General features: G+C 44.2%; 1 protein-coding gene across 1 annotated transcript; it reads right to left on the minus strand.

Moving 5' to 3' along the window:
* Positions 1 to 27453, minus strand: NRROS (negative regulator of reactive oxygen species). The gene is made up of 3 exons (XM_030328865.1): positions 27197 to 27453; positions 6100 to 6220; positions 1 to 2226 (listed from the first exon to the last, which is right to left on the minus strand). The coding sequence occupies exons 2-3, from the start codon at positions 6205 to 6207 to the stop codon at positions 256 to 258; spliced, it is 2079 nt and encodes a 692-aa protein (XP_030184725.1). The 5' UTR covers positions 6208 to 6220; positions 27197 to 27453; the 3' UTR covers positions 1 to 255.

Consider the following 27453-nt stretch of genomic DNA (forward strand, 5'->3'; position numbering starts at 1 on the left):
TTTGATTTAAAAAATATTTATGAGACACGTGTTTTATTTTCACAGAACATCACTTAATAAATATTTTACCAGGATGATGAGGATGATTCACAACGATGGAAGAAGAACGTGGGGCAACTAAGGGCTAGAAACATTTTAAACTTTCACTTAAACCTCAATTCACTGGATTTGTTCTCTGCGTCAGATCCGGAAATCTGGCAGAGAAAGGGTTCTTCCACGCACAGACCCCATTTCTAACCTTGGCACGTGGCCAGGTCAGTATATGGAAGACCAGTGGCAGCGGCTCTTGATGACCTGAAGCAGGGGCTTCTTGAAAGTGAGGAAGATGACGGTGCAGGCCACCAGCAGGGTGAGGCAGCTGGGAAGAATGAGCACGAGGTACAGCAAGCCCATGTCCACCCGCTCCCATTTGCAGTCCTGAGGCATGCCTCCGGGCAGCTCAATCAGGCGAATGACCTTGGAGGAGAGGTTGCAAGTGACCATGGCCGAATCGGCAATGGCGTGCAGGCGCTGCAGGGACCCCCAGCCCTCCACCCCACAGCAGTCATACGGATTCTGACTGAGGTAGATGGTCCGCAGACTTCTCGTGAGCTGCTCAGACACGGCCCCCTGGGGAAGGGCTGTGAGCGAGTTTCGGCGGAGATCCAGGGTCTGCAGGGCCAGGCTGCCCCTGAACCGTGGGAAACTGGTCAAAGAATTCCCTGACAGATCCAAGTCTCTCAGATTCCCAAACCCAGAGAAGTCCAACTCCCTGAAGCTAGAACTGAGGCCCACATTCCTCAGAGACAGGACCTGTAACGTGGGGGCGATACCCCGGAGAGGGGCGACAGTCCCATTCAGAACCCCCCAGTTGCCAGACAGGTCTAGGTGGGTGAGGGCAGTCCCCTGGAACGAGCAGTCTTGTAATGCCCCCAGCCCGCAGCCCTTGAGAGAGAGACTCCTCAAAGACGCCACGTTCCTAAAATCCACACAGCTTGGGGGGGCCGGGAGGTCCAAGCCAGCCGGCTGGGGACAAAGTGAGATCTGATTGTGGCTCATGTCAATTGTAGTGAGGTTACTGGCATCAGCAAAAAGGCCAGTGGGGATACCCATGAGCTGATTGGAGCTCAAGTTGAATGACCGGAGGCTCCTCAGGCAGCCGGGGAGCCCCGGGGCCAAGTGCAGCTCTGACAGCTGGTTCTGGCTCAGGTCCAGCTCAGTGAGTGCCCCTGGGGGCTCGTGCTCTCGGATGTGGAGTGTCATCAGGCAATTCTGGTTGAGGTTCAGGTGGGAGAGGGAAGGCATTTTCTTTAGGAAGCCATCAGGCATGTATTGAAACTGGTTTTGGCTCATATCCAGGAAGTGTAGGTCCGCAAGGTCACTGGATGCAAACTCTTCCCAGAGGTTGACAGTGGTGATGTTGGTCACATTGCCATCCACAAGGAGGAACTGGGCCACCATCTCCCGCGGTGAAGAGGTGTTGTACAGGTCCCCGTAGAAGCCCATGTTGTTGTCCCGCAGCAGGAGCGTGTGCAACTTGCTGCACTGGGGCAAGAGTGGGAAAAAGAGCAGCTGATTGTGGGAGAGGTCCAGCGTCTCCAGCTCAAAGGCAGCCTCTCCCCCTGATGCCAGGAACCATTCCAGGACGTTGTAGCTGACGTTGAGGAACCGTAGCTGTGTGAGGCTGAAGTCCACTATGCAAGGGAGGTTGTTATAGGCCAGGTTGAGGTGTCTCAGCTCAGTCAAGCCATCGAAAGCGCCACCCTCAATCTCAAAGATGTAGTTTCTCTGCAAATCCAGCTCCCTGAGGTGCCCCAGGCCCTCAAAGACAGAGTCGTCGAGCCTCATGATGGTGTTCCTCGCCAGGGACACAGCCTCCAGCGAAGAGAGGTTCTGGAGCATGAGGGCCACCATGTCTTCTGTCAGGGAGTTCCCTGACAAGTCCAGCCTCTGCAGAGCCTGCAGGTGGTGGAAGGCAGCCGCTGTCTCCTTGTAGTTCTCTGAGAGGGAGTTGTCGGGCAGCTCCAGGCTGCGAAGACGGGCCTGCCCTTGGAAGGCGCGGCGGCCGATGCGCTCCAGGTGGCACCTGTGCAGACTGAGGCTCTCCAAGAAAGGGTAGTGCTGGAGGGAACGGTTCCACAGGATCTTAAGCGGGTTGGCATCCAGGATGAGCATCTGGGAGTAGGGAGGGAGATCGCTGGGCACTGATGCGAGGTTCTGCCCTCGGCAATTGGCTACTCCATCAACCTAGGATCAGACAGACACTGGTCAGCAGGGAGGAGGGCCTCCGAGGCAGACAAGTTTATGTACAGAAATGTGACTCATCCACTTGACGTTTACCGCAGCTTCTGAGAGTGACTCTAGAGATCATAATTTAAAAAAAAAAAAAAAGGGCTAGGAAAATGTGGAACAAAAGGGAACTTTTCTTTGTTCTTTACCTTCACATTGAAACAGTCAGCTAGGAGCTGAGTTCCAGGCCTCACTTAAAACACACCTCACGTCAGAGAAAATCTGAGCACCTGTGTCGTGGGTTCTGCGTGGTGACAACTGTGCTTGCAGTTTGGTTTCGACTGTGAGAAGGACTGAGGACCAGGGCTGTCTGCCGGTTTGAATCCGGGTTTGAATCCCACCTCTGCCATTTGTTTCCTACACGACCTTGGGCAAGTAACTTAACCTAAGTCTGTTATTTCCTCTGAAAAAACGGAGATGAAGATAGAGAGTAGCTAGCCCAGAGGATTGCAGTGAGATTAGGTGAGAGGCTGCACAGAGCCTGACACACAGCAAACACCATTAATGTAAACGGTCGCTATTGTATTGTTATCGCTATTACCCTAACACCTGTGTGTCCAACAGGGTTAGCACAAAACAACCAACATGCTGTGGCATCTTCATGTCACCCAAAGGAGTTTTGCCTGGGACGCTCCTCTACATTCTGGGTTGATAAATATTACAGCTTAAAAGGACTTTAGTCCTCAACATCTCCCTGAATTGTACAGAGAAGTGGGGTCTGGAGAGAAGCGAAGAGCCAGTGGCATTGCAGTGGCATTGCAGGACTTTCCTGTCCCTGTCCCCAGGACTTCTAATGCCCAAGTCAGTGCTCTTCCTGGATGTGTTCTACCACAGCTGTGCAACATAAGGAGGCAGGATGGATGGGACGACCCTGTTCTCATAGAAGAGGTCACGCAGGCCTTAGGATGTTTTAACGCATCGCAATGTTCTACAAGACTGACAAAAACAATCAGTCACAGGGTGTTAGGTGTCCAGGAAAAAAGTTTTAAGTGATCAGATAGAAGAATAATGACATTCCTTTCCCAGGATTGGTCAGTAGGACAAAGTCAATGATTGTTGAAAAAAAAGTTATGGTTTTTTTTTTTATTTTTTTTCAACGTTTATTTATTTTTGGGACAGAGAGAGACAGAGCATGAACAGGGGAGGGGCAGAGAGAGAGGGAGACACAGAATCGGAAACAGGCTCCAGGCTCTGAGCCATCAGCCCAGAGCCTGACGTGGGGCTCGAACTCACGGACCGCGAGATCGTGACCTGGCTGAAGTCGGACGCTTAACCGACTGCGCCACCCAGGCACCCTGAAAAAAAAAGTTTTTTAGTGAGCCCATACTCCGCAAACTGTCCAGTGATCTACTTTTACCACCTTTGATAATATGTATAGACATAGCGTCTTGGCAATAAAAATACATTTGATCACATCCTGTTATATAACTCTATATCAGTTTGTTGCATGAATAGCACGGTGGTCCAAGGCAAGAGTTCTAGGGTCAGTCCAGTTTGGTTCTGCTTTTTATCAAATGGGTGACTTTGGGCTGGTTACCTGACTAGTCAGGACCTTCATTACTCCACCTGTAACATGGAAATTATACTTGTAATTTTCTCATAGGGCCTTTTTTTTTCCTTGTGATTGTTTACGTAAAACACTTAATACACAACCCAGCACATAAGTGCTTCATAAATGTTAGCTATAATGATTAGCAAGATCTGATTAATTAATCTCTGTTGTTGCACGTTTGAGTTGTTTTTAATTTCCAGATGAACGTCAGAGTGAATTTGCCAAGTTCCTTTCACACTTCCCCTCCCCTCAAAAGTCTTTGGAATTTTGACAGGGATTACATTACAATTATGGGTTAATTGGGGGATAACTGACATCTTTACAAAATTGAATCCCTCCATGCAGAAACAAGGTGCATTTCTTTATTTGTGTAAGTGTTGGTCTCCCCCTGACAGGGACTCTCTGGAGAATGTTGTGGTGAGGGGCTTTCCTCAAGCCACGAGACCCTGTCTCGCCACAGCTGTTGTAAGCATGGGGTCAACCTCTGCAATTCCCTGTGGCCCCACCAAAGAGCTGCAAAAGGACGACGTGGCTGTCAGAGCCCAAGAAAATCTCGCCATGTCCACTTTATGATAACATGTGGCTTAGGCAAGGCGGGGCACCGGAGATACCTGGACCCTCAAACTCTCAGCCTTCCAAGAGCCATGGGTGATCCACTCTTTGAACCCCCTGGCAGCTGACCCCTGCTCTTGCCCACCAGGCTGGAGAGGGTCAGACAGGCAGTCTAGCCTGAACCCTGAAAGGCTATCAAAGAACTCATACTTTCTGATTCCCTCTTGATTTAGCTACTGTGAAGTTAACCTTTAAATGTTGTTTTTAAATATTTATTTATTTATTTTGAGAGAGAGAGAGAGCTGTCAGCACGGAGCCCGATGTGGGGCTCAATCCCATGAACCATGAGATCATGACCTGAGCCAAAAATCAAGATTTAGATGCTTCACCAGCTGAGCCACTCAGGCGGCCCTGAAGTTAATTTTTAATAGCCTCTGTAAGGAATTAATGGAAGTCTGTAGTAACAGAGACTAACAACAATAATGACAGATAAAACACATAGCTCTTAGTACAAACAAGGCCCTGTTCTGAGTGCTTTATATACACTAGCTCATCTAATCATCATAGCAATGCAGTGTTATGGTATTATTGGTTGGTGCCACTATTCTATATTTTACAGATGAGGAAACTGAGACACAGAGTGCGCCCCCCCCCCCGCCATGTCACCAGCTAGCAAGCTGGGATTTAAATTTTTTTTTAATGTTTATTTACTTTTGAGAGAGACACAGAGAGACAGAGCACGAGCAGGGGAGGGGCAGAGAGAGAGGGAGACACAGAATCTGAAGCAGGCTCCAGGCTCTGAGCTGTTAGCGCAGAGCCCATCGCGGGGCTCGAACCCACAAACTGTGAGATCACCACCTGAACTGAAGTCAGACGCTTAACCGACTTAGCCACCCAGGTGCCCCAAGCTGGGATTTAAACCTGGTCTGGCTCATAACCCCCACTCTGTACTAGAGTATACTACAGCATAGTGGTCAGAGGTTACTAAAGGTGGTTAAGAACCATGACCAACTGGGTTTTTAAAATTTATCAGCTTTAAGAATACAATTCTGATTGTAGGTATTAACCCCGACATCCAATTTATCTTTCTAGTACCTAGTATATAATAAGACTCAAGGAATGTTTATGAAATATATGTTTCTCAAGCAGACTTTTGACTTATAGGCAAGGGGGAAAATTTCCAGAAATGTGCCCAGTTGTTATGAGCCAGGTCTGTTTCCAGATAGAGGCTGAAAGCCCTGGAGAGGGTAAACCGTAAAAGCTCAGATATCCACTCCCTTGATCGTCTTCAGCCTGAATGTGATCAAGAATGTTGCTCTGCAGTACAGCTGTTTGAGCATTTGCTATTGGCTCATATACAAGCTCTGAGTCAGGGCTTATCCAATTTTACTAAGCCCTACTCAGGGATTCTGATACCATTAGTAGAGCTCAATCATCCAGATTTTTAACAGGGTGCTCTTGTTTCAGGTGACTAACCTGTGCCTGTCTCTGGGGCCTCCTGGCTTCAGCAGGTATGAGGAAGATGGGCAGGGACTGCCTGGTCTTTCTCAGGTGTCATCTGAACCTTTGGTTAAGGAGCAGCTTGCACATGGCCTCATGCTAGGCAGCTACAGAGTGATTCAGACTCTTTCATTCCCTGCCCTCTTTGACTGACAATACATCAGTCTTCCAATAGACCAGACCTTGTCAGGACAAAACCAACAGACAGAGTTTCCTGGAAAACTCACCAACTCGCAGCCCCCTTGGGAAGCTGCCGTGGCCATTCCACTTTGATTCCTCCATTCCACTGTCAAGAAGTGAAAACCCAGGCACAGCCAGAGGGGCAGTAACTCCATCTCAAGTGCAGCACTGTGGACAGAGGGCAAGGAAGAAGTGAGTAAGAGAAGGACATCCCAGAGGGCTGCTTTGCACTCTTGGTAGAAGGAGCCAGTTCCCAGCTATGTCTGGTCTTAGAGGCCCACAGCTATCAGGAGGTGGAAACCCACAGATCATTCAAATACCTCAAGTTAGCCAACACTTTCAACCTTTCACTACAACTGTTGACAAGAACTTATTTTTGTTTTGCCTCTACCACTTGATGGACAGGTGGCTGAATACTGAAACTTCTAAGAGCCCACCAACAGAAGACAGAGGCAAAGGACTTGAGGAACCGGATCTCAGGTCACCCAGAGTTTGCCACATTTTGTAGTTCTGTTGAAGTTTTCCTCCCAAAACTCAAATCTGCTTGATGCATTGCCTGAACTCAGTAAATATTTGCTGCATGAATGAATGAATGAATGAACAAAAGAATGGTGAACCAGGACTGAAATACTAATTGTAGCTTCTGGTCCTGTAGAGTTACTAATTGCTGTGTTGACATGAGGCTTTTAGGAGGGTAGGTCTCATTGGTTTTGACTCATTTGAATACAACCTTTTGCAAAAAAGGACTTTGATAGTTGGCCTGAATAAGAGAAAATACTAAGGGGCAAATGAAAAGTAATCTTCAGGTATAATAAGGATTATTGATGAGGTGTGGTTGCCAGCCCTCTTACCTGGCCAGTGAACACAGAACAGGAACCATGAGAAGGCTTAAAATTATACATATACCAATATAATTTTAGAACTAAGCAAAACCATAATGGAAATATATTATATTCTCTGCCATTGCATTTTTACAGGAGAACATTCAAAGGCCCAGAGACACTAAGGGCTTATTTAAGGTTCCAGATCAACTTAGTAGCAGGGCTGAGAGCAGCCCCCACCGAGGTCCCCTTCCCTGAGCTCCAGGATGAGTAACCAGCATAATTTCTCTCCCCGAGGGTGCTGTTGAACTGACTGCCCTCCTATTGGGAGGGCTTATAGCCCAGTGACATTCCTTTCTCAGCTCTGCTTCCTCACAAACAGATGCAAGTGCCTGGCCCCAGCATTTCTTCTGCTCCATCCTCTCCTTGACATCTCCCCAGAAGGGACCACAGGGCCTGCTCCCTAGGCTTCTCCTAGGCCAGCAGCACCAGCACTGAAATGAACCTCCTCACCCATTCCATGGGACCCACAGACCTTTCTGCCTCACACACCCAGGCCATCTTGGGCCCCTTCCTCTTCCTCTTTCTTTGAATAAGTTTACACATCTCTGAGGCTAACTTTAACTTCATGGTCAGATTTTAATACTCACCAGTGAAAACAGACTAACAGAAAAGCAAAGCGAAACCAGGTAAATCAACTTTAACCTTCACTTCAGGTCAGGTCAGCGCTCCTTACCACAAAGGGAACCTCCAATTGAGAATTCATCAGTATTTGCTGGACACTGGGAATCCCCTTCCCGGCCCTCCTTCCATTTCTGCACCTGTGCAGGAAGTACTACCTCATGGCATGTACAGGGCACAGATGGCAGAAGCAGAGCCATATGGGCTTTGTCCTTAGGATCTGCACAGGACACACACACACACACACAACAACCTTGGGATCACTGCCCAACTGGAAATAAGGCTGCCAGACTTAGCAAATTACGAGATGCCATTTGAATGTAAGATAAACAATAAATAACTTTTTAGTGCAAATATGTCCCATGCAATATTTGGCACATACTTACACTAAAGAAATTCATTGTTTACCTGACATTCAAATTTCACTGGGTGTCCTATATTTTATTGAAAACAGACAGGGAAATGGAAACCAAGGACTTTCCCCACTGCCTTCCTCCCTCACCCCCTCTGTCAGGCTTGGGATGGTACATGCTGCTGTGACAATGACCCTTCTAGAACAGCCATTTCAATTTATACTGAAATGCCAAATCTAGATATGTACAGGGAAAGATTGTGATTTCTTCAGGGAGAATATAATTCTTTAGACTGGAATGTTAGGCCCGAAGTCATGCCCTGAGCATAATTTTAATTTCTGGGTCAATGAGAAAACTTTTGCAAATTTAAAATATATTTTCTCCTTCCTCCTAAAATCAGCCAACCAGCCCAGAAAAACTACTGTTGTTCCCTCTGGGCAACTCCTTCTTTCATGAGGCAGCATGGAAAAATTATCAGATTTAGAGCCAGACAGACCAGGGTTTGAATTCTGGCTCCAGGATTTGTTTTTCAATTCATATAAAGTCTCCAAGCAGACTTCATATAAAGCCTCCAAGCAATTCATATAAAGTCTCCAAGACTCCGATATCCATAAAATGGGGATAATAATAACTATTCAGAGTTTTTATGAGATCAACCAGTATATGTGAAAGTGCTTCATTAACTGTGAAAGTAGTTAATGACATAATTATTATTTATGAGTTTCAAGCACCATTGAGCTGGTTGAGTGGCTGTTACGTGTCATCTCCAAGGTAATTCAAGTTACACAAAGAAGGGAAAAGAATGAAAAATCTGGATGTAAGAATGAATATATCATTATACCAACTGGTGTGTGAAAGGTATGCAGGAAGATTGCATTAAAAATTCTATGTTAATAAATTCCAGAACAAGGTTAATTCCTGTAACAGAAGACTATGCTGGTTGAGAGCTGTTTGTCCTCAGATAGATGCCTTACCCTGCTCTGTATCATAGGGAACTGACTTCTGAAGCCTATTTCCCAAGCTCTGGGTGTCAGCTGGCCTCCAGCTGGTTTGGTCAATGGGAGGAACTATGGGAAGTTAGACAGCAGAAGAAGGACTGAATCTTTCCATCTCTCCCTGCCTTGGACTGAGAAGTCCTTGAGCTTCTATTGGTGACTCCTAGACTCTAGTAACACCATCCTTTCCCTACTTTATCCTTCCCCTACTAGGGAAGATCATAGCTTCCTGAAATTGCTAACCTCTGGGCTGATTGTCTATTTGCTGGTTAGCTTCTTAGCCTCTTCATGTGTAGCCAATTTCCTGCACTAAATTTTCTCTTTAACAAATAATCTGGGTGTTTCTGTTTCCTGGTTGGACCCTGGCAGATACAATGATGTTAGTGAGAATGGCTTTGGATCAGTCCTAAACAAAAAAGGTATATAGTGACCCTGAAAAGAATAAAATGCTTTTTATTCTCTCTAAACCAGTCAGGTTGAGAAACACTATTCCAAGAGTATGCAGAAGGATTCCTCAGAGCCATGGAGCTGCAAAGAGTACAAGATGAGTTTGGATGGCAAATCTCACTGGAAATCATATGAAGCCTCTGCTGTGTGCACAGGACTGCTTCCCCTCCTCACAATTAACCTTAGCTGGGTGAGCTATAAGAGAGCATCTAAGCTTGTGGCAAATAAGTAACTGTCCCACTTCACTCCAATCTTTCTGGCATCTTCTAGAAAATACATCCATTTTTTAAGCCAAATCACCTCAACTACACTTTGGGTAGAGAAAGGGAAGTGAAAGGAAAATAATTATAATGGAGGACACACGAGTGTGGCATTAATACTTTAAAAAATTTTTTAATGTTTATTTTTGAGAGAGAGAGAGAGACAGAGCGCTAGTGAGGGAGGGCAGAGAGAGAGGGAGACACAGAATCCGAAGTAGGCTCCAGACTCTGAGCTGTCAGCATAGAGGCCGACACGGGGCTCCAACTCTCAAACTGTGAGATGATAACCTGAGCCAAAGTCAGAAGCTTAACCAACTGAGCTACCCAGGCGCCGTTTGAAATTAATAATTTAAATGAGGTAACCTGGAACCTCCCCTCACTATAATTAAAAGGTCCTGGATTCATGGTTTCCATTTCATGGACTATGACCACTGAGGAGCCACAGAGGAACTGGAGCCATAAGAAACTGCAAATCATTCCCTAAGTAGGGTCTGAATAAGTATGACGTCTCCTGGTCTGGGTGACCACTGGGAAACTCCCCTATATGAAAGCTGAGATCCTGACATGAGAGGCAGATGGCATTAACAGACTCAGCTCGTATCTTCTTAAGCCAGGTAACAAAATTGAAGAGTTCCTTCTCAGTGTAGAGACCAAAAATGGTAAGTCCTGTTCTCTTCTATATAGAATCTACAATCCTACATTCTTTTATTCAGTTAATAATTTCTATAAGGTCTCTCTATGTCTTATCCAGTCACGGTTTCCCTGATCATGGCTAATGCCAGAGGTTGTCAGCTTCTAATCAGTGAAAAGCTTTCAAAGACAAGGCACTATTGACTCAGGTGCTAGCAGGACGTAAGTACTGTACTGTGTCTGTAACACATTTGAGTTGGAGATATTGAGATTATAAATCCTACCCTTCTGTTAGAGTGAAGTCCTCGTAGTATTGAATTTACATTTCTTCTTTATCTTCTAACTATTCTGTTTGTGTCCAGTCATCACAAACTTCTCTTAGAAGTCCTTGAAATATCAGGACCTCCGATGCTTAACGGCATCCCCTATGCAACCAATGGTCTTGAGACTATGCATTCTAATTGGTTATCATGGAAAACTGTGACTCAACCCACATCAATCCCATGTGCATACAGTGTTCCTTTTTAAAAAAAAAAAAAAAATTATTTATTTATTTTAAGTAATCTCTGTGCCAAATGTGGGGCTCAAACTTACGACCCTGAGATCAAGAGTCTCGTGCTCTTCTGACTGAGCCAGCCAGGCTACCCTACACAGTGTTCCTTTTCAGGCAGAAATACAATATGGCTTTTTGTCTATTTTTTCTCTGTTCGTACCTAGTATGAACATAAATAAGTGGTGAAAACCGATCCACTTCACAAAAACAACATGAATCGAGACTGTATTCTACAGCAAGAGAACACGAACAGTGAGGAAGAAGAATGCACATCAGCTGTAAAAGTTCCTCCTTGTTTTAGAAAGTGTGCTTGTTTGCTTTTTCTATTTCCACAAGGTAGGAGGGAAAAGGTCCTGCTTCACTGAGCCAAGTAAGGTCAAAGAAGACTGAGTAGGTGGCCCTGTGGGCTGAAAGGGGTGGGAACATTTACTCCTTTTGGACAGGGTGTCCCGATCCTGCTAGCAGCAGCTTGACTGTATGCTGGGTGAGCGCTTTCCATATCCATCCCCGTGACCACATCAGTTCTGGGCTCAGGACGGCTTTAGTGGAAGAAGGTGGCGGCATGCAGGCCAACGAATGGCTTCAGCAAGGGGACGTGTGGGAGATTGCTTGCTTTTAGGAAGGACAGAAGGAGAGGGTGAGTGAAATCTTTTGACTGGTCTCTGCTTCTGCAAGTCCTGAAACTTCCATGTCCCTGTCCTCACAAAAATCAAAATCATCCAGGGGTGCAGCAGCACACTTAGTATTATTAGACCCCCCTGACACTTAAACATATATGTACACTGCTTGTTTTCCAAATGCATGTCGATTTTCCTGTATTAATCAAAAAATAAATAAATAAATAAAACTTTTGTTTTTTTAAGTGTTATTAATTTCAAGTAGCTTTCTGTCATGATGTAACGTCTTAACCAGCTGGGAGTGAAACACAACCACAAGTAAAGGCTAATCTACAGGTATTTTTGTCCATAAAAAGATCTCCTCATACGAAAAGTTTGGGAATGCTAAGGAGTAACCCTGACATGAATGTGGGAGAGCTCCGCTTCATTTTCAGGCAAGGATGCTGGATTTCTAACATTCAGGGGCACCCCGAATATCACCTCACTCCCACACTCTCACCTCCCCACCTCCCGTCACCGCTGCTACTCTAGCCGCTGCCCCCAGAGCTGCGACTGCACACTGCACGCGCTCTTTGCTAAAGGCCCGATCAGTCAGTGTTAAGAATGTGATACATACATTAGCATGTCATTCAGAATTTCCTCCTCAAAGTAATCAAATAGCTGAAAATGCTTTAAAGAAAGAGGACTTCGGAGAAAGATGGTAACTCTCAGAGGTACCGGTCTCAGAAACAAATATTTATAGACTGGCCTGAGGGGAGGAAATCTCTAGAGGCAGAGCGTGGGGTGTGAATGTGTGACGTTGACACCCTTGAAGAAAGGTACAGTTGCTAGCTAGAGGGTTCCACAGGAAGGGAGTCTGCCTTTGTTTAAAAAGAAAAGAGCAAATCCCACCTGGGATCCTGGGAGAGAGGGAAGGGCAGCTGGTCACACACCACAGAGAATGGATAATAAAAAACAGAAACACCAGTCTGTGAACACTTCAAATCATTCCTACTACCAAGAAGTATTTGAAAGCCCCAGGCAAACAGCTTTGGTCTCTTTGATCGTAGCAAAAAATTGAAGTGACTTGAGCCCTCACCAAATGTTCAACTTAGCATCTCCCGTAGTGAGAATACCTGACACTCTGAGCCTCCAGATGTGGCACCCTGGGAAACACAGAGCCCCATCTTGGCAGTACGCTTGCCAAAAACGTTTGCCCTGGACCCAGTCATGAGGGGACAATCAGACAGATCCAGGCTATACATCATCCTATAAGACAACTGGCTTGGGCCCTTCGAAGAAGTCAAAGTCTTGAAACAGAAAGAAAGGCAGTGGAGGTGTGGCGCCTGGGTGGCATCCGACTTCAGCTCAGATCATGATCTCACAGGGGGTGAGTTCAAGCCCTGCACTGGGCTCTGTGCTGACAGCTCAGAGCCTGGAGCCTGCTTCAGATTCTGTGTCTCTGTCTCTCTCTACCCCTCCCCCTGCTTGTGATCTGTCTGTCTGTCTGTCTCTCTCTCTCAAAAATAAATAAACATTAAAAAAACTCTTTTAATTAAAAAAAAGGCAGTGGAGGAGAAAAGGGGGAGGTTTGATTACAAGTGAGTAAGAAGCTTAATGGGCTTCTGGGTGGCTCAGTCGGTTAAGCATCCATTCGTGATTTCAGCTCAGGTCGTGATCTTGCAGTTCGTGAGGCTGAGCCCCACGTCAGGGTCTGCGCTGGCAGTGTGGAACCTGCTTGGGATTCTCTTTCCCTCTCTCTCTGCCTTCCCCCTCTCACGCTCTCTCAGTGTCTCAAAATAAATAAATAAACATAAAAAAAAAGAAGCATAATAACCAAGTGTAATGCATGTACTTTGAGTGGATTTTGGATTTTTAAAAATCTCTAAAAGAAAAATTTGAGACAACTGAGGTACTGAATAATGTGCTTTCAGATGGTATTATGTACAAATGATACTATTGAATTATTGCTGATTTTCTTAGGTGCGGTGATGATTTTTTGGTTATGTAGGAAAGTGCTCTTATTCTTGGGAAATGCACGCTGAAGTATTTAGGGGTGAAGTTTCATGATGTCTACAACTTATATAACCTACTTTCAAATGGCCTGAGAGAGAAAGGGAGGGAGAGAGGAAGGAAGAAAATTAAAGAAAATATTACCAACTGATAAATTTAGCATGATACTTTCTTTTAACCTTCCAGTGAGTTTGAAATTTTTCAAAATAAAAATTAATAGGGAAAATGAAATAAATGTTGGGGTTTCTAAAGGGAGAGGGGGAATTATGGTAATTTTCTGTCCCAGCGTTTTCTGGAACATATATTTTTCAAATATTCTTCTCAGAAAGGTGTTCAGTAAACATTTGTTAAGTTAAAAATGCACATACACATCAACCTTAAAGATATCCTGAAAATTGGAACATTTGACATTCAAATGAGAGCTTCCAGGCTGCTTCTCTCTTATCTGAAAAGAGCCCTAGAGTGGTAGATCACGTGTTCTGACCTGAAGTACTAATATAACTTCCACTGTCCAGGTCGATAGCTCTGTCCACCACACCTACAGTCCCTCTGGCGAGGCAGCCCTCAAGGGAGACACATGACCTCACCACCATCTCTACCTATCCCTCCACCTCCACCTCCAACAAGCTAATAGAATCTTGGGGAAGCATCTGACCAGAGGAGGTCAATCCTTACATGCAGCCAGCACGCTATGAGTGATCCCAACGCAGAGACAAGGGAGACAATTAGGTCATTGGCAGTGGAAATTGGAACTAAAAGCCACAGAGAGAAGGTAGAATTGAATTTTTGAGGGATCTTGCTGTGAGGAAGCAGAAGCTATGAGTCAGATGACAAGGTGTGTGAACAGAAAAGAATGAAAACAGTCAACATTCATCTCAACAGAGATCAGAGAAGGGAGGATAGGAAGAATGACAGGAGGATGGGCCCTCCAGGCTGGGTGGTGAGAATGGGCTCTGAGGCTGCCTCTAGGGTTCCTGATGGTTCTCTGCAGGGTCAGATCCATTTCCAACCTCCATGTTTTCTCATGATAGTACCCCGCAACACCCCTCAAACGCTGGCCCTACTGTTGCATCTTGCCAACAAAAAGGAGCCAACTAAAATAGGACTTGCTCTTTAATAAGTTTTAAACCCAAAGGACAAAACTGGATAATAGATGCATGCAAGGTTCATGATGCTACCTGAAAATTAGAGACAGTGGCTGAAATCTGAAAGCTAGCAATGTATTTTTCCAAGGGCAATCTATAGGCAAGACTTATCAAGGAAAAGGAAAACTGAAGAGCAAAAATTTGTTGGGAAACAAGACAGTAGTCTTAAACTATCTCTCTACAGATTCCTTACTAATTTTGCAAAGGTGAAAATAACAGTTTTATGGTGGAGATCCAGTTAAATGTGTGGATTTTGATTACATTTATGTAAGAGGCTATCCTTATACTTAGAAAATATACACTATATTATTTAGAAGTAAAGGGGCATCCAGTTAAATGTGTGGATTTTGATTACATTTATGTAAGAGACTATCCTTATACTTAGAAAAAAAAACACTATATTATTTAGAAGTAAAGGGGCATAATGTCTGCAACATTATTCTCATATCATTCAGAAATATATATATATATATATATTTTAATAAATAGAGAAAGGGAAAGAAAACAAATATGACAAAATGTTTAACAATTGGCAAACAGAGGTGAAGAATTTATGGGCATTCTTTTAGTTGTGTTGCAATTTTTCTGTAAGTTAGAAACGGTTTCAAAGATAAAAGTTATGGGGGCACCTGGGTGGCTTGGTCGGTTAAGCGTCTGACTACTGATTTCGGCTGACAGTGTGGAGCCTGCTTGGGAGTCTCTCTCTGCCCCTCCCCCACTTGCATGCTCCTGCATGCACGTGTGCTCTCTTTGTCTCTCTCAAAATAAATAAATAAACTTAAAGCTAAAAGTTATGAAAAATTAACACATAAAAACACAAATCGTTTTTAAAAGTGCACTCTAGGGACACCTGGGTGGCTCAGTCAGTTGAGTGACCAACTCTTGATTTCTGCTCAGGTCATGATCTCACAGTTAATGGGATCCAGCCTCCAGTTGGGTTCTGCACTGACAGCATGGTGTTGACTTGGGATTCTCTCTCTCTCTCTCTCTCTCTCTGTCCCTCCCCCACTCTCTTTCAAAATAAATTTTTTAAAAAGTGCACTCCAAAACTAATTAGATTCTTGTTACAGGAAAACTGACTTATTTTGAGTACTGAAAAATCATCATGTTAGATGACTGTAGACATTATTTCTTCTTTATAAGAATCTGCACATAAAACTAACTTGATTTGCAAGACTTTTGCTTGGATAAATTGTACTGGCACTAAGCAAATGGTTTAGCAAGATATATTTATTGCTTAAAATGTAGTCTGGAAAAGGAAAGAAGAAAGGGAAGGAAGGAAGGAAAAAAGAAAGAAAAGCAAGAATGACATTTTGGCTCAAAATTTATGTTGGTTTTTTGTTGTTGTTGTTTTGATTTGTTTGAGATTTTATTTTCAAGTAATCTCTACATCCAATGTGGGGCTCAAACTCACAACCTCAAGATTAAGAGTCGCATGCTCTAACTGACTAAGCCAGCCAGGTGCCCCATTGATTCAAACTTCAAATTCAAGATGAGAAGGCGGGGGGGGGGGGGCGGGGAGTCCTTCTGATTGAGGCAATAAGTAAGTTAATGAATAAATAAATCAATAAATAAGCAAACAAACACATAAATTCAAGATAAAAACTATTCAACTTTTGAATAGTTTGGATTACTTTGATAACTAGGTATCAAACTAAACATGTCTAAAAAAGGTTTAAAGATACTCTGTGCTCTCTTTTCCTGCAAATAAGCCACAGATATACTTTAAAAATTGAGATATAATTCACATACTATGTAATTCACCAATGGTTTTTAGTGTATTCACAGCGTTGTGCAACCATCACCATTGTCTAATTCCAGAACATTTTCAACACCCCAAAATGAGACCCTGTACTCATTAGCAGTCACTTCCCCCCTCCCTTGGCAAACACTAGTCTACTTTCCATTTCTGTGCATTTGTACATTCTGGATGTTTGATGTATATTGAATCGTACAATGTGTGTCTGTCTTCTCTCACTTATAATAATGCTTTCGAAGTTCATCCATGTTGCAGCACATATTAATCGGTATTTCCTTCCTTTTTATGGCTGAACAATATTCATTGTCCGGACAAACTTGCCACATTCGTTTATGAATTCATTAGCTGGTGAACATTTGAATTGTTACCACCGTTTGGCTATTATGAATAATGCATCTGTGAACATTCATGTACAAGTCTTTGTGTGGCCATGTTTTCAATTCTCTTGCCTATACATACTGGGAATGAAATTGCTGGGTCAGACTGTAATTCTGTTTGACGCTGAAGAACTGCCAGAATGTTTTCCAGTTTCTGCACACTTTATATTCCCACCAGCAGGGCAGGAGTGTTCCATTTCCTTCTCGTGCTCATCAACACTGGTTATTTTCTGTCGTTTGTATTCCAGCCATCCTAGTAGGTGTGAGGTGGCCTCTTTGTGATTTTGACTTGCATTTCCCCAATGGCTAATGATGTTGAACAGTCACATGCCTTTATTGACTTATTTCTATATCTTTGGATAAATGTCCAAACAGTGGACTTTTAAATCCAAAGATTTTTTAGAATTTGGTTTTGGTATTATATGTGAAAGAAAATAAAGAAGAGTCATAAAAGTGAAGAACCAGCTGTAATCTTTGGTTGAATTAGTACATTCCTATATTTTGCATAGAATCAATGTTCAGATGGTGAACACATCTAAAAAAGAACTTGCATACTGAGGATTGGGGCAACATGGCATTTAGAACTGTGATGTGTGAATTCAGACCTCACAATTTGCTTCTCTGGCTTTCTCTCTTAGTAATGAACTTGTTAAAACATAGGCAACACAATAGCTTTTGAGTCCCCATCACCCCCAGCATCGTCTTAGACCCTGAAGGTGGGAGGGAAAATTGGCACACTTTTTCTGAAGGACAATTTTACAAAATTTATCAAAGATGTTGAAACGTAGATTATTTTTGATTCAATCATTCCCCTCTTGGGGGTTTATCCTAAGGAATTATAATGTACGCAAAGATATTTTTACTGAGATATTCAGTGAGATATTAGTGATAATATTTTAAAAAGCGGAAACCATCTATAAGTCCAACAATGAAAGGATTGGCTAAATACATTATGATACAACTATATGATAGGAATAATGTGCTACAATTAAAAATGTTTCAGTGGCAATATATTTAGCGACATGGAAAGATGGTCATAATAAAATATTAAGAAAAAAAGGAAGATGCAAAACAGAATGTATGGTATAATCCCAAGTGTGCTAAAGGAATCTGCACTCATGTGCATGTGCATGGAAAATACTTGAAAGGGTACACAGCTGAATCTCAACAGTGGAGAGAACTGCACCTAATATTTACTTTTTCCACATCTGTATTTTTGTTTCTTAGTGTTTTATAATTTTCCAACAATGAACTTCAATTACTATATCCAGACAAGTTTTTTTTAAGTTTATTTATTTATTTTGAGAGAGAGAGAGACAGCAGGGAGGGGCAGAGAGAGAGAATCCCCAAGCAGCGTGGAGCCCAAAGCAGGGCTCGAACTCACAAGCCACAAGATCATGACGTAAGCCAAAGTCGGACACTTAACCAACTGAGCCACCCAGGTGCCCCAAGACAAGTTTTAAAAGAATAGAATCGATATACTATTAATTGAAATTAAAATATATGTTATAATCAGAGCCTAACAAATATCACAAAAATAGAGAATTTCTTATAGGTGCTTAAAATTGAAATTATTGTAAGTGTGCTTAAAGGGATATTTGGAGTTAATGGAGGAAAAATATCATTGACTAATAATTAAAATAACTAAGTTGTTTTATAGAAATTCTTTTTCTTTTTTAGGGCCTCAGGGATTTAGATTTTGGGCTGCGTGTTCTTAGTCCAGCTTCTAGAAAGGTGACTGTAAGGGTGAAGAAAGAGTCCAGGCTAAGGGGACAAATGGAACAGGTTCAAAGCCTGGCTCTGTTCAAAGTCCAGGCTAAGGGGACAAATGGAACAGGTTCAAAGCCTGGCCTTCAGTACATCACTCAATTTCTTGGCCTCGATTTCCTCCCCAGTAAAATGGGAATCATAATGCCTGTGTGGTAGGGTTGCTACTATATTAAGGTAAGTTTTAAAAGAAGGTTCAAAAATAGTCTTTGTCATCTTTAATGTGTCATCCTTGGCAGGTAATCAACCTGCCTGTGGCATTAAACACACCCAAGGTGGGAGCCCATTGCTTTGTAAGCAGCTGGTCGTGCAAATACCGCTTGCATTTGCTTCCAGAACTCGGATCCCACTTCTAGAACTCGTGATCCCCTGCACAAATAAGCGAGGAGTATCATTTGAATTTGTTAGAATGCTCCTTGGATGTGTGGCCCCAAGAATTTATGTGAGAAAGGACAGTTCTGTTGCACATGACTCTTCTGCCACGTGCATGTTCGTTCAAATCTAGTAACTGACTTTTTTTTTTCTTCAGGAGAATTGTAGCATTTCTGAAGGAACTACCCTCCAGTATTTTAGAGATGAGAACACTCAGGCCAGAGAGATGGGATGATATGGACAAGGTGCCACAGGGAACACCGTGCAGTGGTTTCCAAGCACTGGTTTAAAATACAGATAGATCTCTTGTTTGCACCACAGCCTAGCACACGTGATCAGCCAAGCTTTACCCACTCTTGGGGGAAGGGTCTTCATCTGGGAATGGCTTAGGTTCTGTCTCTGCCTGGAGGGAGGCTGGAGGCCACAGCAGCTTTTCTTCTCTTGGGCTCTACCTATAACCAATTCCTGGCAGCCGGTGTGGAGGGAATGCTGCTTAAACACTATCCTGCCCGACTTTGTGGCCTCAGGGCTACAAATGAGTCAGCCGGCTTCCCTATGTGGTCAGGGTCAGCCCTTTAGAACCAATGGAGGTCAGTTCGCTCTGTCCTGTTCCATGACCACAGGTTTTAAAAAATGCAAATATGCTCCCACTGGGGCCATAACACCTTGCTCTTACATGGCTAGTGGTAGTGGGCATGTGTTGTCACCTTCGTTTAGGAGAGACCCACGTAATCTCTGTGGACAGGAACCCTACCAACAATGCATTAGTTTCAAACTTGTCATTTCCTTTCAATATCGCAGGTTTCTCTCTCACACTCCAATGTGGTCATAGGTGACAATAATACCTGCCTTGCTGACCTCACAGGATTGTTTCAGGACCGAATGAGAGAATGTGTGTGAAGAACTTTGTCAATATAAGGAAATGTTGCAGACTTCATTAGTAAGACAAGGTCATGTCAGAATTAAACGCAGAATTCTTCTGTGCAAACAGGGAGCTCATACTGATATAAATAAAACAGAAGAGTGGCAGTACCTTCTCCCATCCGTCTGAGCTGTGGAGTGTGGATCTGGAGATGTCCGAAGAGGAGAGACCACCCAAAGTCTGTGGGAGACTATAGGCAGGGAAGGGGTTATAGGTGAGAACCAAGGCTTATGGCCCAGGGTGGAACTATATTGCCTCCGCCCCTCCAACCTTGGTTCCCTTGAAAAAGAGCCCAACTGAGGAAAGAAATGATGTAGATTCCAGACAACTGACCAGCTCAATGGGGTGGTATTCAAGCTGTCAAATTGCTTCCCAGGCTCTCAATTGCGATAGCTAATGTTTATTGAGGGTTCACCTTGGGATAAGTGCTATGCCAGGGCTTTACATATAATAATCCTCACAAAATCCTAGCAGATAAATGCTATCATCTTCATTTTACACATGGTAAACTGAGGCTCACAAAGGTTCAGGCCATATAGTTAGAGAATGTCAGAGCTGTGATTCAAACCTAGTCTGTCAATCCAGCAAAATTCAACCCAATGCCACAAGCCCCAGCCACCTGGGATACTTGCTATCCATGACTAAATTGTATATTTTCACACACTGTTTCCTTTGTGGGAAAGGTCCTTTTTCTGGTCTTCTCCAGCTGCCAAACTCCTATTCATCCTTCAAGGCCCAGTGCATATGTCACCTCCTCATCTCATTCTAATAGTTCAGTTGAGCAATGATCCAATGATCCATATAACATAATAATATATCATAGAGTTACAGCTCTTATTGAAGTTTTTTGATATTTTCGTTATTTGATTTTTATGTTTATTAAAAGCAAAATGAGCAGTTACCAGGTATTGTGAGTAATTTGACATTTCCCCAATATTTTATTATGAAAATTTTTAACACACAGCAAAGTTGAAAGAATTTGACAGTGATTGCTGGTATACTCATCACACAGATTGTGCTATTAACATTTTACTATATTTGTTTTTATCACATAGCTATTGATCTACCTATCCTTCTATCCAGCCTTCAATCCATCTTATTTTTTTAAGATCTTTTGTTTTTTTTTACTTTTGAGAGAGAGAGAGACAGAGAGAGAGAGAGACAGAGAGAGCACAAGCGAGAGAGAGGCAAAGAGAAAGGGAGACAGAGAATCCCAGACAGGCTCCCCACTGCCAGCACAGAACCCGACATGGCCCTGGCACTCACGAGTTGTGAGATCATGACCCGAGCTGAAACCAAGAATCATATGCTTAACTGACTGAGCCACCTAGGAGCTCAAGTCGTCTCATTTTTTGATGCATTTATAAATGGACTGCAGTCAGGGCGCCTAGGTGGCTCAGTGGGTTAAGCGTCCGACTCTTGATTGCGGCTCAGGTCATGATGTCATGGTTTGTGAGTTCGAGCCCCGCATTGGGCTCTGTGCTGACAGTGCAGAGCCTGCTTGGGATCCTCTCTCTTCCTCTCTCTGTCCCTCCCCTGTGCTCTCTCAATAAGTAAATAAATAAGTAAATAAATAAATAAATAAACAAACCTTTAAAAAAGATATAGATTGCAGTCATCAGTATACTTCCCCCTAAAAACTTTAGAATGCATATCAAGTGATTTAACAAAAAATGAAGCTACTACTTGTTCAACCTTCTAGATCAATCTAATTAATTTAATCAAGATTGCAAAATCAGCTATTTGGAGAAAAGTTTGTCGTGTTAAAAAAAAAAAGATTTGACAATCACTGCTTTAGAGTCCTCAGAATTAGGAGGAAAGCTGTCTACACTGCAGTGTAAATGACTGATATCCCTTTAATACACTGCTCTTTAATGGATATCTTACACTTCACAGCTCTTTACACGGATATGCTCTTTAATACAAGGCTCTTTTATATCGGTAATGATGAAATATAATAAAGTTTTCATGGTGTAGGTTCAGGACGGTAGGGGAGATGATTTTGTCTTTCTCAAAAATCCCTCAAATTGCACTGACAAGGTGGCTGCCTGTTCTAAGGCTGATTTTTTTTTCACTACAACTTATTTGAATTCACAGAGGAATGGGAGTAATGTGATTTTAAGAGAAGAAATCCCCTCCTCCAAAAATAACAATGATTTTTAAAATAATACTCTTCTCAAGTTTATCTATTTTGAGAGAGAAAGAGCGCATCCGCAAGTGGGGGAGGAGCAAAAAGAGAGGGAGAGGGAATCCCAAGCAGGCTCCATAATGTCAGTGTGGAGCCCCATGCAGGGCTCAAACTCACGGACCCTGAGATCATGACCTGAGCCGAAACCAAGAACCGGACGCTTCACCGAATAAACAACCCAGGTGCCCAATACCAATGATTCTTAGGGGATTCTTGGATAAAGCCAAAACAATTGGATTATAACTTAACACTATTGAATAATAATAGCAATAACAGCATGAAGTTGCAAAGTCTTCTTACCGACCTTGGATCTCGTTTAGTACTTCACAACAGTTCTATAAAATAGGCGTTGCTGTCTCCATTTTCACTGTGGTAAAATACCCATATAAGCTACCATTTGAAACCTTTTTGAGCGTACAATTCAGTAGCATTAAATACATTCACTTTGCCATGCGATCTCACCATAATCCTTCTCCAGACCTATCCAGCATCCCAAATGGAAACTCGGTACCCACTTAACAGGAACTCTCTATTCCCCCTCCCCTCAGTTCCCGGTAACCACAGTTCTTTCTTTTTTCTTTTCCTTTTTTTAAAATTTTTTAAAGTGTATTTATTTATGAGAGACAGAGACAGCATGAGTGGAGGAGGGGCAGAGAGAGAGGGAGATACAGAACCTGAAGGAGGCTCTAGGCTCTGAGCTGTCAACACAGAACCAGACACGGGGCTTGAACTCACAAACTGTGAGATCATGACCTGAGCCAAAGTCAGGTGCTTAACCGACTGAGCCACCCAGGTACTCCCACAGTCCTTTCTTTATCTATACATTTGCCTATCCTAGGTACCTTGTGTAAGTGGAATCATGTAACATCTGCCCTTTTGTGCCTGGCTTATTTCATTTAGCATCAGGTTTCTAGTCCCTCCATGTCATAGCATGTATGAGAATGTCATTCTTTTTTATAGCTGAATAATATTCCATTGTATGTATAGATCACATTTTGTTTATCCATTCACCCATCAACGGACATTTGGGTTATTTCCACCTTTTGGCCACTGTGAATAAGACTTCTATGAATACTGGAATGAAAATCTATGTTCAAGTCCCTGCTTATTATCTCCATTTTATAGATAAGAAGTCCAAGGCTCAGAAAGACCCAAATCAATTGTTCAACAAGCCAAAACCCAAGTTCTGGCCCAGGTAGGAGGTGCTGGATGTGCACCTGCCTGGGACGAATATATGTTGAGTGAACGTTCAGCTGGGTTGCACAGGTTTGTATTTGTTGGCAAATAGGTATCCCATGAGCCTGGCCCCTCTCTTGGAACTGCCAGGCCCCACCATGATCGAGCAGCCAGGGAGGTTAACACCTGACCCAACATGGGCCCCAGGATTCTGCTTCTAATAACAATGTCCATTCCGATTGGTCAGTGCCTCTGCCATGCAGTGTTTGATATTCTGAATAGTAAGTACCCCTGAGTGTTCATGGGGCCATGGTCTTCTGTGGGTAACCTGTCAATGCCATGAAGTATAACTATGACAAAGGTGAAGGCCTTTACAGGTTTGCAAAAGGAGCTACAAAGCCTGGGAAAAACCTGGGAATTTAGAAGGAAACAAGAAGCCAGTATTACTAAATATAATGGAAGCTTCAGTTCAGGGATTGGGGAAAGTCTGGAGAAACTAGAACTAGAGAAAGGCCATCAGGAGAGTCCCATGAGGAGGTCTACAGCTGTCAGCCTAGACAGTGATAAGGAGACCATTAGCGTGTCTGAAAGCTGAAGGAGGTGACCCAGGGCCAACCCAGGAAAGACCTGAGGGAGAGAGCTCAGCCTTGGCATCTGGTAGGACCCCCAAGGAGACATTGGAAAGGCAGGAGAGACCCAAGGGACCATAGCTGGTCTAGACAAGGAGTAACAACAGGAAGGACCAGAAGGAACCAGTGTCCAGCCTGACGTCTAGAAAGGAGTGACATGAAGTTACTGGAAAACATGATGTGCACATCAAGATGAGCCCCTGCCGGCACTGTGGGTGCTGGGCTGCCTCAGACATTTAGGTCCTGCTTGAGAAGACAGAGCCCCAAGGTAAAAAGGTAAAAGGACAGAGTCAAGGTAAAAAGACAGAGCCCCAAGTGCTATCTTCTGTGGAGAAATCCCCTCCTGATTCTTTTTTTTTCTTGGAGGTGGCAGCAGAAAGTTTCTTGGGGCACACAGCTAGCACCTGACTACAGCGACCTTCTGGGTTGGGGCTGGATGTGGGGCATCCCTGTGTCCTCACAGGGCTTTGTGGCCACATTCAGCCCATCATAGGCACTAGCTCTGCTCCTTATGCCTACCTCGCTGGTGAGAACACGACAGGGTTCTACTTCCTCCTTTATTCCCTTTGTTGGTCTGAAATCACTCATGCATTAGAGCAAGAAGATACATGCGCTTTGGTGTCAGCACCTGACTCCATTTGCTCTGGAAATCAGTTGGTTTTTCCTACCCACACTCATTTCTCCTTCTGGTAACATCTCCTCAATTCCCCTTTGAGGAAACCACCTCTTTCTTTTTCTTCCTTTTTTATTTTGTTGCTTTTTAATTGTAAAATACTCATAGCCTAAAATTTACCATCTTAACCATTTTTATTTTTATTTATTATTTTTTTTAATGCTTATTCATCGGGTGGGGAGGGACAGAGAGAGGGAGGCACAGACTCTGAAGCAGGCTCCAGGCTTTGAGCTATCAGCACAGAGCCCAATGCGGGGCTCAAACCCATGAACTGGGAGATTATGACCGGAGCTGAAGTTGGACGCTCAACTGACTGAGCCACCCAGGCGCCCCATTAACCATTTTTAAACGTAAAACTCAATAGTGTTAAGTACATTTCCATTGTCATGCAACAAACCCCCTTCCTTTCTTAAGAAGCCCACATTTGTTTGGGTTTGACCTCAATCCCTGGCTCCAAGGAGGGGCCTATGCACGAGGCCTCAGGCCAGGCCCATCGGAGCCCCCTATTTCCCTAACCACAGTGATGGGTTTACATTGGGTACATCACAGATGACAAGCCCATGACAATCAAGAGAAGGACTGTTGTTAGAACTATTGGGAAAGAGGCTTTCTGTTCCTGCCTTCAGATGCCAAACTTGTGGGAACTAAGCTTGGAGCTGCAGTTCTTTGAATTCATGGAGGAATGGGATCATCTTTGCCACCAACTTTAGGACCTGCCTAATAACAGGAATAGGCAAAGCTGGCAGTGTTTGAGCACCTGGACCCACCCATGCCTGAAGCTATTTCACACAGGCTTTTTGGTTATTTGAAACAATATTTTTTTTTCCCCTGAAGCCAGGCTGAGTTAGGTTTTTGTCATTTCTAACTAAAAGACCCCTGAACTCAGGTTTACAGTTGCTTGTGAAGCTTGACAAGATCCAAGTGCCAGTGTCCTTTTTCCCCCTCCTCTCCTCTCCGAGCTTTCAGAGATCATCCCCTCACCTAGCCCAGAAGCCCCTACACATTGAGCACATGACATTTTATCAGTGATGTTGCGAAGAATAGTTTGAGGGGTGGGAAATGAGTATAATAAAGGAGTTCTATCAAAGGCAAAAAAGATTCGTCACTAATATCCAGGCATGTCAGTAAGCATCGCTGAGCATATAGCATGCCCTGAGCAAGATAAGGTTTTTCAGTCATGGTTGAAAGCCCACTGTCCCCTAACTTCTGTGGTTATAATGTGGGTCTGAGGATAGCGTGAGGTACATCTAATTGTCCATCCAAGAGTCTAGTTTACACTTTGTGGTGTGGATGCACACTGCAGTCAGAATGAAAATTATAACGGGTACTGGCATCACTCTTCTGTGAGGAAGAAAAAAGCCAGCGACAGAGGTCAGTGCATTCCTAAAAAGGCCTCAGGCCAAAGACCCCAGGCCCTGCCTTCTGTTTGGGAAGTCCCTGCTCTTGAATGAATGGTTTAAGCACTATGTGGGATCAGGTTTATATGGGTTTTCATGAAGTTCCTATAGAACTAGATGAAGCCCCACTAGATGAAGCACCTTCTTTGTGAAACAGACTTTTGTTTTGTTTTCTTTTAACCTAAAGGCAATAACCAAGGTTTTGTTTTGTTCTATTTTTTTTTTCTTGGCCCACGATTTTCTAATCACCCCTAGGAACTCTCAGACATACATGTACAAACCTATGGGGTGTGTAAGAAAAATAAATAAGTCTCAGGGCTATAAAACCCAGCAAACCATCAGCGTCTACTGCAGCACAGCCAGTAGGTGAAGGGGGCACAACATGGGGGCTCGCAGGGCTGGCTCTATGTACCGAATGTTTCTCCCATCAGACTCCAATAGGCTGCACCCATCAGGGAAGAAACCTCCAGTGGGGTCCCCTGGAAGTGCACCACTCAGGACCAGCCCTCTCCAGGGGCTCCATTCTTAAGATCCTGCTCAGCCTCCTATAGTTCCAGCCATAGCTGGGCACGTGGCCACCTTCTCTCTGGGGTGAAGCCTGGTCAGTGGCTCCTTACTTATGACAGCTCCTAAGTGCACAGGGATACAAGCTGAACCTCTATAATCTGGCCCACATGGATAGGCCACCAGGGCTACTACAGAAGAGCACTGGACAAGGGGCCAGAAAAGCCTGGGGTCTAGGTTCCCTCTGATACTTACTGGCTGTGGGTCCGAGTAACAACACCCTATAGAATTTCCCAAGGGCAAAAACTCTGGGGAATGGGCTTTGCCTGTCTTATTCAAGTTCTATCCCCAATACCTTGAAGGCACCGACACATGTAAGACATCCATAAATATGTGTTGCTGTAAATGAGTCTCAGTGCCTTCATCTATGAAATGGTGATTCTCAATCCACGTCGTGGGACAGGAAAGGAGATCGGTCCAAGCACTCAGCATGCTGAGTGTTCACAGTAGAGTCTTATCACCTCCTCCAGTCACTCAGCCCAGGAAGGGAGCATTAGTGTTCCCATTTCACAGATGAAGAAACTGAGGCTCAAGTGTTCTCCCCAGAGAGCCAGGACTCAAACCCCCAAAGGAGGAATCCGAAGCCTTCATTGCTTTCACTGCACCACACCACCTTTTTGGGCTGTAAGTGCTCCCTGAGGGAGGTTTCTCCACCTACCCGGAGCTGTGGCCCCCAAACCGAGCACAAAAGCGGTGGCGTTTGGATGCAGCAAGCCACAACTTCCCCGTCAGTCCCGAGCTGCGAGCCACGGACGCTGACCTCCTACCACCCAGCCGCGCGCCAACTCGCCCACCCCAGCAGGGCCGTCCCGCAGGAAATACTCACGGCTCCCGCAGGCCCAGGCGGCTCCGCGGGGCGCATCCTCTCCCGGGGCTTCGGACTCCTCGAGAGCAGCCGAACGCGGGGCTGGGCTGCCTCCTCTCCCTGGGGCATCAGATTATTTTAGCACTTGCGGAAGGAACGGACGGAAACTGAAGTCACATGGAGAGCAAGCTGCTCAGCGACTCAGCACTCGCAAGAGCAGGCATCTTAGAGGGAACTGCCCTGCGGTGCTGACAGGGGGATGGGAGAGGGCGGCTGCG

Source organism: Lynx canadensis, chromosome C2 (genome assembly GCF_007474595.2).
Source record: "Lynx canadensis isolate LIC74 chromosome C2, mLynCan4.pri.v2, whole genome shotgun sequence".
In the NCBI taxonomy this organism is placed as follows: Eukaryota; Metazoa; Chordata; class Mammalia; order Carnivora; family Felidae; genus Lynx; species Lynx canadensis.

What these genes read in the sequence shown, in the direction of transcription:
- NRROS (XM_030328865.1), bottom strand. Translation starts at nt 6,207, where the DNA reads ATGGAGTTACTGCCCCTCTGGCTGTGCCTGGGTTTTCACTTCTTGACA. An exon ending in CCCAAGGGGGCTGCGAGTTG is followed by an intron (nt 2,227 to 6,099) that starts GTGAGTTTTCCA and finishes GTCTGATCCTAG; the next exon opens with GTTGATGGAGTAGCCAATTG.